Genomic DNA, 13,472 nt, shown 5'->3' with positions numbered 1-13,472 from the left:
TACTACTTGCAGTTAGTTACTCCCCAGAACTGCACTCTGAGACACACACAACTGTAAACAACAACTAGCCACTTTCCCCAAGGGTTTTCTGTTTGCGCTTTGGACCTAAGTTACGTTTGTGCTGGATGAGCTTGTTATTGAATGTCAATGTTGCACCTGCAGTCCAAGACCACAGGCCAGTCTCTCTTTCTCTCTCTCTCTCTTACTCTCTTTACTCTCGCTCTTTTTTTCAGCTCCTTGGCATTTCAGCCGTCATTTCTAGAGTTTGGGCGATATGATGGATTGTGACTGGCTTTGCTCATCTGTCATTTCGTCTTTCATGCATAGCTCTTTTCTATGGGGTCTGGTGCTTTAGGGTAGATTAACATTCAAATAGATGTCTAAGTGGAAGAAATCCGAAAAGAGGAGACGTGAAGGATTCACAGTTCGCCTTTTGAATTTGAAAAATCAGATTTAAGAAATGTCTATAACTGTCTAACAGTATTACAGGGTAAAACTTTATGTCAAAGCATATCTGATAAAACTTGATTTTTCTGAATAAATTCTGTTCTATGTGGCGAATATTCAGAGGGATGATACATAATGGATAGAATACATAATGCTTCCAGTTCAAATGTTTTATCTTTGCTGTTGTATCTTATCCACAGCTGTGCATGATCCATGAAACATAGCAATGCATAGAATTTCAGCTTTAAGGATTTTGCTTTGCTTTAAAAGCTTTGCAAAAAGTCCAAAACATACTTTAATGCGGAACAGTTTGTGGAGGGAAAATGTACATGCTGCTGTTTATACACTTCTTCTTGAGTCTCGTAGTACTGTTGATGTGACGCACAAATCTTATAGCGGATAATAGTTTTGCAGTTGTTTTGGCTGATGAGTCACTGACTCAGTGACTCACTAAAAAAATATGAAAACCTGCAGGAAGAGTCCCTGAGTGAATCAGTAAAGGAATCTGAATGAAACTTTGCGGTTAAATGAATAGCCCGTTCAAAAATTAACATTTTGTTATCATTTACTCACATCCATGTTGTTTTCAAAACTGTATGCATTTATTTCTTCTGCTGAACGTAAAATAAGATATTTTAAAGGAAACTGATAACCAAACAGTTTTAGTTCCCATTGACTTCCCTTGTATTTTTTGACCATGCAATTTGGGTGAGTGTGAACCAAAGCTGTTTACTTACCAACATTCTTCAAAATATCTTCTTTTGTGTTCCAAGGAAGAAAGAAAGTCATTAAGGTTTGGAATGACATGAGGATGAAGTAAAGATGACAATCTGGTTAAACTTTATTTTGATGGTCCACTTTAGACATTCTACTTACTACAAGTAACTTCGCAACTACATGTCGATTAACTCTCCTAACTCATTTATCTTACTTTAGTACATGATTTCAAAGCTCACTAATAGAGTTCACTAATTTACTCGATGTAACTCTTGACTGATATCCTGTCTGACTGTTCTCTTCCAGGCTCCAGATTTGTTCTGCTTCAGGGCAGCCAGCTGGATGCTTCTGATTGGCTGAACCCAGCCCAGGTGCTGTTGTACTACCAGCAGAATGCAAGTGGCCTCTGGGTCAATGATCTGTGTGGCCGCCGTCTCTTGGATCCCTGTGAGCACCAATGTGACCCAGATTCAGGTACAACACCACCCTGACACGATTCCTTACTTCACACACCAACAGGGAGACACATTCCGAGGGGGATACTTAAAAGGATAGTTCACCTCCATGTCGTTCTAAACTTTTTTTGTGGACCACAAAAGAAGATTTTTTTTTTTTTTGCTAAATGTCTCAGTAAAAAATAATAAAAAATAATAATCTATTTTGTTCATACAATGAAAGTCAATGAGTCCAGTATTGTTTTAGATACTAGGGGTGGGACTCTTTTGGAATCCTACGATTCTTGGGGTCACGGTTCTCGATTCGATAAATGCATAGATTTGATATTAAACTTTTAAACATTTGGAGTTAGAAAAAAATATAATACATGCTGTTGCATTCTCTATATTTAGTGATTTAGCCTCAGATAGAGTAGCCTGGCAAGCCAGACCTACATCAAGATGTTAGGTCTGGCAACTCACCATAGAAACAGCTCAATCCGAGGGGCGGGATAAACGGCTGTCTTTCAAATTCCCTCTGCATGCAATAGGACAGCGATTCAACCAACCAGAGCGTTTTCGCAACAGCGGAGCTAACGTTAGTTGATAGATTCAACTTTTGAATCTGGCCTGCAAAACTACGAACACATCTTCCTTTTTTAACCCTCTGGGGTCTGAGGGGTTCCCTTTCAAGGGAACTCCCGTTGCGTCGAGAATGACGCTATGGGGAACGCTTTGCGTGATGACGTCTTGAAGCACATGTAAAATCAGTCCAATGGTGTGGCGGAACGTCAGAGGCGGGTGACGTCACGTACCAGGAAACTATAAAAGCCGGCCCGAAACAGAAAACGAAAGCTTTCTGAGTCTTCAGTTGCGCTCTGTGTTGAAATCTGTCCTTGTTATTTGGTGTTGTCTGTCTATATATATATATATTTATTCAGATATGGCGAGCAAGCAGCAGTATCGAGTGTGTGTCCATCCCTGCCCGCGTTATTTAACGGGAGGTGACACACACACTCTTTGTGTTGTTTGTTTGGGAGAGGAGCATGCCCAGTCAGCACTCGAGGGTGGTGACTGTGTGCATTGCTGTGCGCTTCCATTGCGTACGCTCCGATCCCGTTTGGCTCGGTTCAATCCCGACCACGTTCCCCAGGGCTCGGGTCCCGCCGCAGCTGAGGCTCGGCGGCGATCTCAGACCTGGGGTTCGCAAATGGATCTGTCAGTGGATGTTGAGACGGGCTCTGCCTTATCTCAGCCTCTTACTGACAGATCCAGTGCCTCTCATCAGGGTGTGGAAGCACGCGCGGCGGTTTCTTCCCCCCCGATAGAGGCACCAGTACTGCAACTATCCAGCTCTGAGGAGTTGGATGTTGTGAGTATTGAAGCTGAGTCTGAGGATTCGCCACCTCAGTCTCACGCGTTTGAGGAACTGCTCGATGTGATCACTAGAGCGGTTGACAGACTTTCCATTGAGTGGCCAGAGGATAGGCAGGACGTTCGTTCTAAAAGCAAACTTGACGAACGCATCCTGCCATCTCGTGCGCAGCCCCAGCGCAGGATTCTTCCGTTTTTCCCCGATCTCCACACCGAGGTGTCGAGATCGTGGGGAAAACCAGTGTCATATAGAGTTTTTACACCACACACGTCCCACTACTCTTCAATTCATAAATATAAAGAGCATGGTTATGGGGAGATGCCGAAGGTGGAAGAGACGCTCGCGAGCTATCTCTCTCCAGCAACGGCATCTTCCCTGAAGACTCCTACACTTCCATCTAAACCAGTAAAAATGACATCCTCCCTGGTTCATAAATCATATGCAGCCGCTGGTCAGGCAGCAGCGTGTCTGCATACGATGTCCATTATGCAAGCCTATCAGGCTGAACTGTTGGGTGATTTAGAGGAGGGCGGGGGAATTGGTCCTGATACTGTGGCAGAACTTCGCAGGGCTACAGATTTGTCTCTCAGGGCCACCAAGGAGACCGCTAAATCAATCGGGCGGTCTATGGCAGCCCTGGTGGCCACTGAGAGGCATCTGTGGCTCAATCTGAGTGATATTAAGGATAAAGAAAAGCATGTTCTGTTAGATGCTCCGGTCTCCACTGTTGGTTTGTTTGGCGATGCAGTCAGCAGTGCGGTTGCAAAATCTCAAGAAGCTTCTAAGCAAGCAGCAGCTCTTCAAAAACTTCTTCCCCGCCGTTCTTTTTATGAGGCTGCTGAGCGGGAGCAGCCTCACTCCTCTAAAAAAAGCGCTGAACATCGTGCCACTCAAAAACAGAGTGTGTCCTCCCGTGCTCCCCCACAAAAGTCACGGGGACACGGAGGGCGCGCTCAAACCCAGCAGTCTTTAAGGGGTAGGACGGATCTGCGGACCGTCATTACCGCCAAGAAGGCTGCTGGGAAAAAGTCCTGACGTCCGAGGGCTCAGGACAAATGAGGGTAGTCCCCCCCGAAGCAGAGCGGTTAACACCTCTTTTTACGGTGCCCGTCTCTCTTCGGTACCCTCAGGGGACCGTTCTGCCAACCCTGCCGCCTCAGGTGTTACAGGGCGCAGCGGTCTCCGGCGAGCACATATCTCAAGGACCACCCGGAAACTTAGTGGCCTCGGGATGCCCGCCCCCTCCGAGGAGGGTGTTAGAGCAGTCTGTTCAGTCGTTCCCTGCCGGTGCGCCGTTACAGGGCGACGAACCGACTACTCAGCAACAACAAAATCCAGAAACCAGTCTCGAGAGGCTGGTACCTCTAGTAGAATCTTTGACAGCGTGGAAGCTACTGTCAAATGTTTCTCGTTGGGTCCTGCAGACCGTAGAAAAAGGGTATCAGATACAATTCAAGAAACGCCCACCTCGGTTTATGGGGGTCCTGCCCACAGTGGTGGGCCCCGAGCAGGTTCTGGTTATGGAACAGGAAGTAAACACTCTGTTAGAGAAAGGGGCCATAGAATATGTACCTCCCTCCAGCAGGGAAACCGGGTTTTACAGCCGGTACTTCATAGTTCCAAAGAAGGACGGGGGATTGCGTCCCATTTTAGATCTTCGAGTTCTGAACGAGTCAGTCATGCAGCTCAAGTTCAAAATGTTAAAATTGAGACAGATCGTGCCACAGATCAGGTCCGAGGACTGGTTTGTCACGATAGATCTCAAGGACGCATATTTCCACATTTCCATCCGTCCATGTCACTGGAAGTTCCTGAGGTTTGCTTTCGGGGGCAGAGCATACCAATATCGTGTTCTTCCATTCGGCCTAGCTTTATCACCCCGCACTTTCACCAAATGCATGGATGCAGCTCTGGCGCCGCTGCGCCTCCAGGGTATTCGCATCATGAACTACATCGACGATTGGTTGATTTTAGCTCAGTCGCATCAGTTGGCGGTTCAACATCGAGATGTTGTTCTCGCCCACATGAAAGAGTTGGGGTTACGGCTGAACGCCAAGAAGAGTGTGCTTTCTCCACTCCAGAGGACCACTTTTTTAGGCGTGGTTTGGGACTCAGTGTCGATGCAGGCGCGCCTGTCACCGCCACGTATAGAGTCCATCCTTGCAGCTGTGAAAAGTGTAAAGCTAGGCCAGCTACTCACTGTCAAACAGTTCCAGAGACTGTTGGGTCTCATGGCAGCAGCTTCCAACGTGATACCTTTTGGACTGCTACACATGAGGCCCCTGCAGTGGTGGCTCAGGACCAGGGGGTTTTCCCCGAGGGGCAACCCATTTCGCACAATCAAGGTCACGCGGCGATGCTTACGTGCCCTGGTTATGTGGAAGAAACCTTGGTTCCTGTCCCAGGGCCCAGTGTTGGGAGCTCCTTGTCGTCGCAAACTGCTAACGACGGATGCTTCCCTCACGGGTTGGGGAGCGATCCTGGAGGGTCGCTCATCTCAAGGTCTGTGGGAAGACCATCATCGTTCCTGGCATATCAATCGCCCAGAGATGTTAGCTGTCTTCCGGGCTCTGAGGAGCTTTATCACAGATCTCAGGGGACACCATGTGTTAGTACACACGGACAACACGTCGGTAGTCGCCTATATCAACCACCAAGGGGGTTTGCGCTCGCGCCCGTTATCCAACTTGGCACGCCATATCCTCTTGTGGTCCCAGGGGAAGTTACTGTCACTCAGGGCAGCTTACATCCCCGGGGTCCAGAATATAGGAGCAGACACTCTGTCGAGACAGGGGCCGAGGCCCGGGGAATGGAGGCTCCACCCCGAGGTGGTGGAGCTGATATGGAGGGAGTTTGGCCAAGCTCAAATGGATCTGTTTGCGTCTCGAGAGACGTCTCACTGTCCACTTTGGTTCTCCCTCACGCATCCAGCTCCTCTGGGACTGGATGCTATGGTGCAGACGTGGCCGAGGCTACGTCTGTACGCTTTTCCCCCAGTTGCTCTGCTCCCGGGAGTTCTGGAGAGAGTTCGCAGGGACCGGGTTTGCCTGCTTCTTATAGCCCCGCGCTGGCCGGGCAGAGTGTGGTTTCCCGATCTTGTGTCGCTCCTCGACGGGCCTCCTCTGGAGCTACCCGTCAGGAGGGACCTTCTGTCCCAGGCGGAGGGCTCGATATTTCACCCCCGCCCAGAACTGTGGAACCTGTGGGCTTGGCCTCTGAGGGGGCCCAGCTCATAGAGTCAGGTCTCTCAACTGAGGTTGTTGAGACCATTCTACAGTCCAGAGCTCCCTCCACGAGGAAACTTTATGCCCTGAAGTGGAGAGTATTCACTTCTTGGTGTAGTGACCGTCGGTTGGACCCAGTTAACTGCCCAATTGGTACAGTGCTGGAGTTCCTGCAAGACCGGTTCACGGCAGGTCTGACCCCGTCCACTTTAAAGGTTTATGTGGCGGCCATAGGTGCTTACCACATTCCTTTGGGTGGAATGTCTGTGGGGAAAGACCCTTTGATATCTCGTTTCCTTCGTGGCACTTGGAGGCTGAGGCCTGCAGTTCGCTCTAGGGTTCCGCCATGGGACCTGTCCATTGCATTACAAGGCTTGTCCCTGGCCCCCTTTGAGCCCATTGAGGAGGTTCCTGAGAAGTTTTTAACTTTAACTTTTTCTTCTTGCTATTTCTTCTCTCAAGAGAATAGGGGATCTTCAAGCATTGTCGGTTGCTCCGTCATGCTTAGAGTTTGCTCCGGGTATGGTTAAAGCGTTTCTTCATCCAAGACCGGGTTATATCCCCAAGGTCCCCACTAATGTGGTCAGACCTATTGTCCTGCAGGCCTTCTGTCCTCCTCCCTTTCAAAATGCTGACCAGGAGGCTAATAATTTGCTTTGCCCTGTGCGGGCGTTAGACGTGTATGTCCACAGAGCTGCCCTGTGGCGTAAAAGTGATCAATTATTTGTGTGCTTTGGGTCCCCTAACAAAGGAGGTCCAGTGTCTAAGCAAAGGATGAGCAAGTGGGTGGTCGAGGCTATCTCACTTGCTTATGAGGCGGCTGTGCAGCCTTCTCCTTTGGCTGTCCGGTCGCACTCGACGAGGAGTATGGCGGCCTCTAAGGCCCTTATTTCAGGAGTTTCTTTACAGGACGTCTGTGATGCGGCAGGCTAGTCCTCACCGCACACTTTCGTCAGGTTTTACTCTCTGGATCTAGACTCTGCTCCAGGGTCTCATGTTTTGTCTTCCTAGTGCTGCTCTCCAGATTACACACAGGACAGACATTCGTAGCTATGGAGGCGTTGGTATAGACGTTCCCCATAGCGTCATTCTCGACGCAACGGGAGTTCCCTTGAAAGGGAACGCCTCGGTTACGACTGTAACCTCGGTTCCCTGAAGAGGGAACGAGCGTTGCGTCGCCTTGCCATATCTCCTTCATGCCTGTCAGCTCGACTTCAGACTTTTACGAAGCTTTCGTTTTCTGTTTCGGGCCGGCTTTTATAGTTTCCTGGTACGTGACGTCACCCGCCTCTGACGTTCCGCCACACCATTGGACTGATTTTACATGTGCTTCAAGACGTCATCACGCAAAGCGTTCCCCATAGCGTCATTCTCGACGCAACGCTCGTTCCCTCTTCAGGGAACCGAGGTTACAGTCGTAACCGAGGCGTTTTCTGGCCCTGGAGGTGTTCTGACATGCTCTGAAATTTGTGCTTATTTCTGTTACTTGTGACATTTTCATGGCTAAAGTCTGATTACACTGTATTTAGCACAAACTCTGCTACAATAATATGTCAGCAGCATGTATGTAAAAGTTTGCAGTTTTGAGATAATGACATTTATGCGTGGTTTGTGATAGGGCTGTACCAGAATATTCGAGTATTCGAATATTCGTTCGGTGGGTTGGTATTCGATTTTCAAATTTGACATTCGAATATTCGTTTTAATTTTTTATTTATTTTTTCACACCTGGCATCACCCTAGAAACGGTTCCCATTCGCGCTTGAATGGGGCTGTCATGCGTTTTCTCAGATCGGATAGCTCTCTCTGATTTATCAATATGAACAATGAACACAAAAAATGTGTTTTTGCAAAACGGATATGAATCCGAACTTCAAATCCCACGCTATAGGCAGATGTAATGGAGTGCACGTCACCAGCAACAGATAAGCTGCATTTTACTGATCGTCAGCTAAAATTTCTAAATCAAAGACCGCAATAAGAGAGCGGCAACAGCCCTGGTAAGATCATTTCGGTTCTTTACTTTTAATGAAGTTGATTGTGTGTTAAAGCATCTGCGACCCACTTTCACTTTGATTTGCGATAGTTTGCACGTTGGCTTGATGAATAGATGCTGATCTGCGGTGATGCGTGCTGTAAGCGTCGTCATATCTGGCTATAACATGATATAGCCTAAAACGCTCTCACACGGTTATTTTTTTAGCATTTTTGGGCGAAATACAATACTCTTATTTTAGAGCGCAGAACAGCGGAGTTTGTAAGGGCAGAAGTGCATGCCTGAGCTTGTAGGCTATAACTGCGTTGCTTTGACATTGTGGAAATAGAATAGAAACAATATATTAGCCTACCCTTTACTGTGTCAGTAATTACTGTGCTGCTGATTTCTGATTTGAGAGTTATTTGTTACTCAGAAAAATATTAGGCTGTGTTTTGTATCACTAGTGCAGTGTCCATTCTCGGAGCATATAAGCCCTGCACGTGAGGCGCGCGCGCTTCCCGCTCGCGCTGTTCTGTATTAAAAGTTTATTAATTCTGAATGTGTCACGTCTCGCGTGTCTATATTGCACTAAATGTGACACTGCACTCGTGAAGTCGATTGGATGAACGGTTCAAAATGCAAGATAAATAATCTAAATGCAAACAGACAGACGCATAGAGATTCCTGCCTTTATTAGAGAGAAGAATATGTTCAGCCCCCTCCCTCCGAAGCTTCGAATATTCGATGTTAATTCCTATCGAAGCTTCGAAGCTCAAAAAATGGTATTCGGACCAGCCCTAGTTTGTGAAAATACGAAAAAAAAATTGTCACTGAAATAAGGTCATGAAACCCATACTGATTATTTCTTCACACGACTTTTGAAAATTGTATCACGTAGCCTAGAATATTTGCTCCAAAACTATGTGAAAATCATCCTGACTGCTCATTCAGATAAGACAATATATATTGATTTAAAAATTGTAAGACGTGTTTTGTGTAAGAAAGCTTTATGCGAGGAGGCGTGATCACATCATTAATATGTAAGCATTTCACACCTGAGAAAGACACTCCCCTAACGGCCCTATTAGGAGCTATCAGGCCCTGTCATTCTGAGCAACCTTGCACAAAGAATGAGGAGATTTTAAAAAGAATGGCTTTTTGATTGTTTGGATTTATTTACAACACAACATAATCCAAAGATACACAACAAATGACAAAAAAGCACATTATTAAAAACAATGATCCAAAGACAGAGACCTTTGTGCCATTCCTAAAAACATTGTACATACCTTTAATTTCCAAGGTGTTTGATTTTCACTTTACCATGTTCATATACAGAGACTCATGTGAATGTTGAAGTCAGCAGGACTCAGTGGCATCTGGTCCCTGAAAAAAAAAAAAAAGTGAACATACTGATATCAAGAGGCCTGCACGATTTTGGGAATACATTTTTAGATTTTTCTGGTTAAAATTGCTTTTTAAAATTCACAGAATACACACACACACACACACACACACACACACACACACACACAAATGTTTCCAACAATATAAAATATAATGAACACCAGGTTTGTTGTGCCTTGTAGGCATAGGCTATGTGCAGTGCTGCATAAAATAATAATAACAATAACCTATAGCAGCCTATAAATCTTCCAAAAGATTTCAGTAACAACTACGCTAGAGAAAAATATATTGATTATCATATGTTACTTCAAATGTTTCCATTCGTTATGATGATATGAAATGAGATGATAGTAAAAACATAAAGCCTAATGTTTGGTGCGTTTTGCTTTTCAAACGCGATCACGCTCCAAAAATATGATACATTCAAACGCACAGCATGCTCCAAAATATGAAACATTATGGTTACCATATTATACATATCTACGTTTGAGCAGATATCCACAAACACAGTAACAGTAAACACGGGTCTAAATATTATAATATTCACCATATATCTAGCAACAGTTCAACTGCAATGTGAAGTTTATGCAACAATAACTAACTAATAATTAAGAATTTCTTACCTTACATCTTTCTTGTCTTCAAATCGTGTTCTTCTTCTTCTGAGGTAAATCCAATGTAAGCTCATGCGCGTCTTCCAAACTCGACGAAAAGCAGAGACTTGTGAAGTTTTTTCGTGCTTTGTTTTTGAGGTAATGAGCATGTTCGCGTTCCATGTGGAGATTTGCATGTGAATCTCTTTTGCGCGCGTGGGCGTGGTCAAATTAAAAATAATGAGCAAGCGTTTGAGATACTGGACATCTTGTTGGTTTTATACAAATTACTTAAACAGAGAATATTTGTTTTCAGTTTGAATCCGATCATTTAAAAGTACACACTTAAATGTTTATAAAGGTATATGGCTCATAAATGTGTGACAAGTATTCGCTGAGTTTTGTTTCAGTTTATAGACGTGCTCAAGAAAAAAAAGTTCACCGCGACGGAGAGGCAGAAAGCACACCCTGTTTATTTTCTTTATTTTACAAAAGAACAATGTTTTGATTTGATTGTAAGTGGACACATACAAAAGTAGAAATATCACAGATTCTTTTTTCATATTTCTTTTTTCTGTATGACCATAAATGACGGAGTAATTGAAGTTTATTGTGCTACTATGTGAAAAAAATCCTCAGAGGGTTAAGGCCAGTGGTTAAAGTGGGATTTGGCAGGTGGGGGAACCCTCAAATTTTGTGTAGGTGCAACAGGGAAAAATTACTCACCATGGGACAACATATTGAGTATCGTGGTATAGCAATACTTTTTGGGACAAGATTGTCACTGTGGCACCAAGTATCACAATACTTATTTCACGAGTTCACACTTACATATAATTTTGAGGGAGTAAGATTTAATGCGTATTTGGGGTGCTGTCCGGAGGGAGGGCTCCGAGCTCGGAATTCAGCCCGAACCCAGAGTACTCCCCCCGCATGTAAGTGTTTAGAACTAGAAGTGTGGAGAAGGGGTGGTGGGGGGATGCTGCAAACTGTCAGTGGATCGAGGTAAGACTGCTGAGTCTATATATACCCTCTTATCATTGATTGCTGAGTGCTATCCACCGGTGTAGATGCACTAAAATCAGACAGGAGAACCGTGAGAAAATAACGTCGGGAAGCGTGTTTGTGATGGCGGGGCCAGGCCGTTCCGGCCCACTTTAACCCCCTGGTTAAGGCTATTTTCCTGTTGCAAGCCTATGCACTTTGTAAACTATCCGTGTGCTGCTCTGCTCTCGCAGTTGACTCCCGGCTTCTTTGTTCTGACAACATCACGTTAACAAAATGTGTTAAAATGTGTGAATCGATTAGAATTGTTAGATGATAGATAGTTCTCAGACATACAGCGCAATTGTGCTTTGGGATGACCCAAGTTTGAATCCCAGCACGTGGTTCTTTCTCAATCCCGTTCCCCTTTTTCTTCCACTTCACTTACTGTCCTCTCTCCAACTCTTATATCTGAATCAAGGGAAAAATGCAAAAAATAAATCTTAAATATATATATATATATTAAAATATCTTATTGTGTCTTTCACAGAAGAAAGGAAGTCATACAGGTTTAAAACGATATGAAATTTATAATTTTTTAGCTGAACTGTCCCTTCAAACTGCACTTTGGGAACTAAAAAAAACAATCAGAAAAAGTGAAAAGCATATTTTTTTGGCTTTCCTTGATTAGTCTGCATTTTTCAACTAATTAATCATAAACTAATGTCTCGCACCACCACTCCGCCCTAGTGAACGAGTGCCCATCCCCTCTGCTGTGTAAAATCAATGTGCTCAATGAACTGCAGTTGTAACGCAGCTTCCTTTAAAGAGCAGGAGGGACAGGAGAGAGGCTTAGCTCTGATTCATCTGTCGTTTCATTTGCAGATTTCTCTGAAGGTGTCTCTCTTGAGTGAACAGTATTAAGTAATGAAAGCTTAATTGAGTGAGAGCTGTGAGGACAGTAATGCTTGACAATGAATCTTTGTAATGTAAGACTTGGGCTTATACAGCTTCAGTGACCTGGATTTGAATTATTATTTCTTTTTCTTTTTTTCTTTTTCTTTTTTAAATTCATGGCTGGGCCGTAAATTAGGCAAAACACAGATCAAATGGAATGCCTTTAGGATATTCTGAGCCAGAGAAGCATTACTATTCTATACGATACTTGATTAGATTCAGGAATATTGGGTTGTTGTATGTGAGCACTTTGACCATCTAAGATCTCAGCAGTTTACTTATAATATGCCAAATAAACAGAACAGGTACCCGTTTTAATTTATTTTCACTTATTTTCACTTTCTCAATTTCAAGTGTATTTAAAACAGATTTATTTACACTTTTAACACAACTTTAACAGATTGCATATTATACATTTTTAATTTAATTAATTTGATTAATTGTAATTATTTTACTCTATTGACAGTCATAGTTTTTATGAGAAAGATATACTTATACTTTTAGATATACTTTTGTAAGAACAAAAATATCATCCATGAATAGTCTATATTTTTGGTGTATCCTTTTACCTATCCACTGGGGTTTTGTAAGGTATTATTTGCTATATAGAACAATATTTTTTGTAAACAGTTCTATACAAATAAATTTTGAAAAAAAATAAAATAAAAAAATGTTTCTCTTTATACAAGCAACATTATCCTAATAGGTAGAAAAACAAGATGCGCTCAAATTTGTGTACATTAAAGTTAAAGTAAAATTTTCCAGACATTTTAATCATGCCTTTTGGTTTTAATACAGTGGTGACATAAAAAAAAGACAATTATTATTATTATTATTTTTAATAGCTGCTTTTATATTTTTGGATACTTTAGGACTTTAGATTTGGAGGTTCTTGGCATTAGATTAGCATCTTATTCCAGTTCCTTTATTTCAATTGTTTTATTGTTAAAGAAAAAAAAAAAAAAATCAGTACACACTACATAACTATAAAACTTTACGGTACAGTGTTGATGATGAATCTCAGGCAGTGGGCAGAAGTTTTTGTGTTTGCATAATAAATTTGAATACTCTTTATCTGCATTTTGCCACCAAAGATTGCAAGTTTGTAAGCCGAGATTGATCAATTCAGTTTTATATTTTTTTCCTGTCAGGCAAAACAGTCAACAGGCACCCAGGTACATCCAAATGAATGGTAATACATTCGCTTTACAGGCATTTTTCCGATCATCTGCAGCTGGAATCAATCCAACATTGTTATCATTTGTTGACAAGTTCCGCCCGTTTGCATCCATAATTCAAAAGAGGAGCTCCATTGGGCTTTGAAAAGAGAATCTTCCAAAGATAAATGAATCAAAG

General features: G+C 43.5%; 1 protein-coding gene across 6 annotated transcripts in view; it reads left to right on the top strand.

Moving 5' to 3' along the window:
• astn1 (astrotactin 1) overlaps nucleotides 1-13,472 on the top strand; it is a 271,979-nt gene that overhangs the window by 75,904 nt on the left and 182,603 nt on the right. For all 6 annotated transcript variants that reach the window (XM_084120756.1, XM_084120760.1, XM_084120759.1 and 3 more), the window contains one exon: nucleotides 1,471-1,638. In XM_084120756.1, coding sequence (XP_083976882.1) covers nucleotides 1,471-1,638 — 168 coding nt within the window. The remainder of the gene's footprint in view (nucleotides 1-1,470; nucleotides 1,639-13,472) is intronic.

Source organism: Abramis brama (genome assembly GCF_963993115.1).
Source record: "Abramis brama genome assembly, chromosome: 7".
Classification (NCBI taxonomy): Eukaryota; Metazoa; Chordata; class Actinopteri; order Cypriniformes; family Leuciscidae; genus Abramis; species Abramis brama.
Note: the sequence above shows the minus strand (reverse complement) of the source record. Positions and strands in the feature narration are given on the sequence as shown.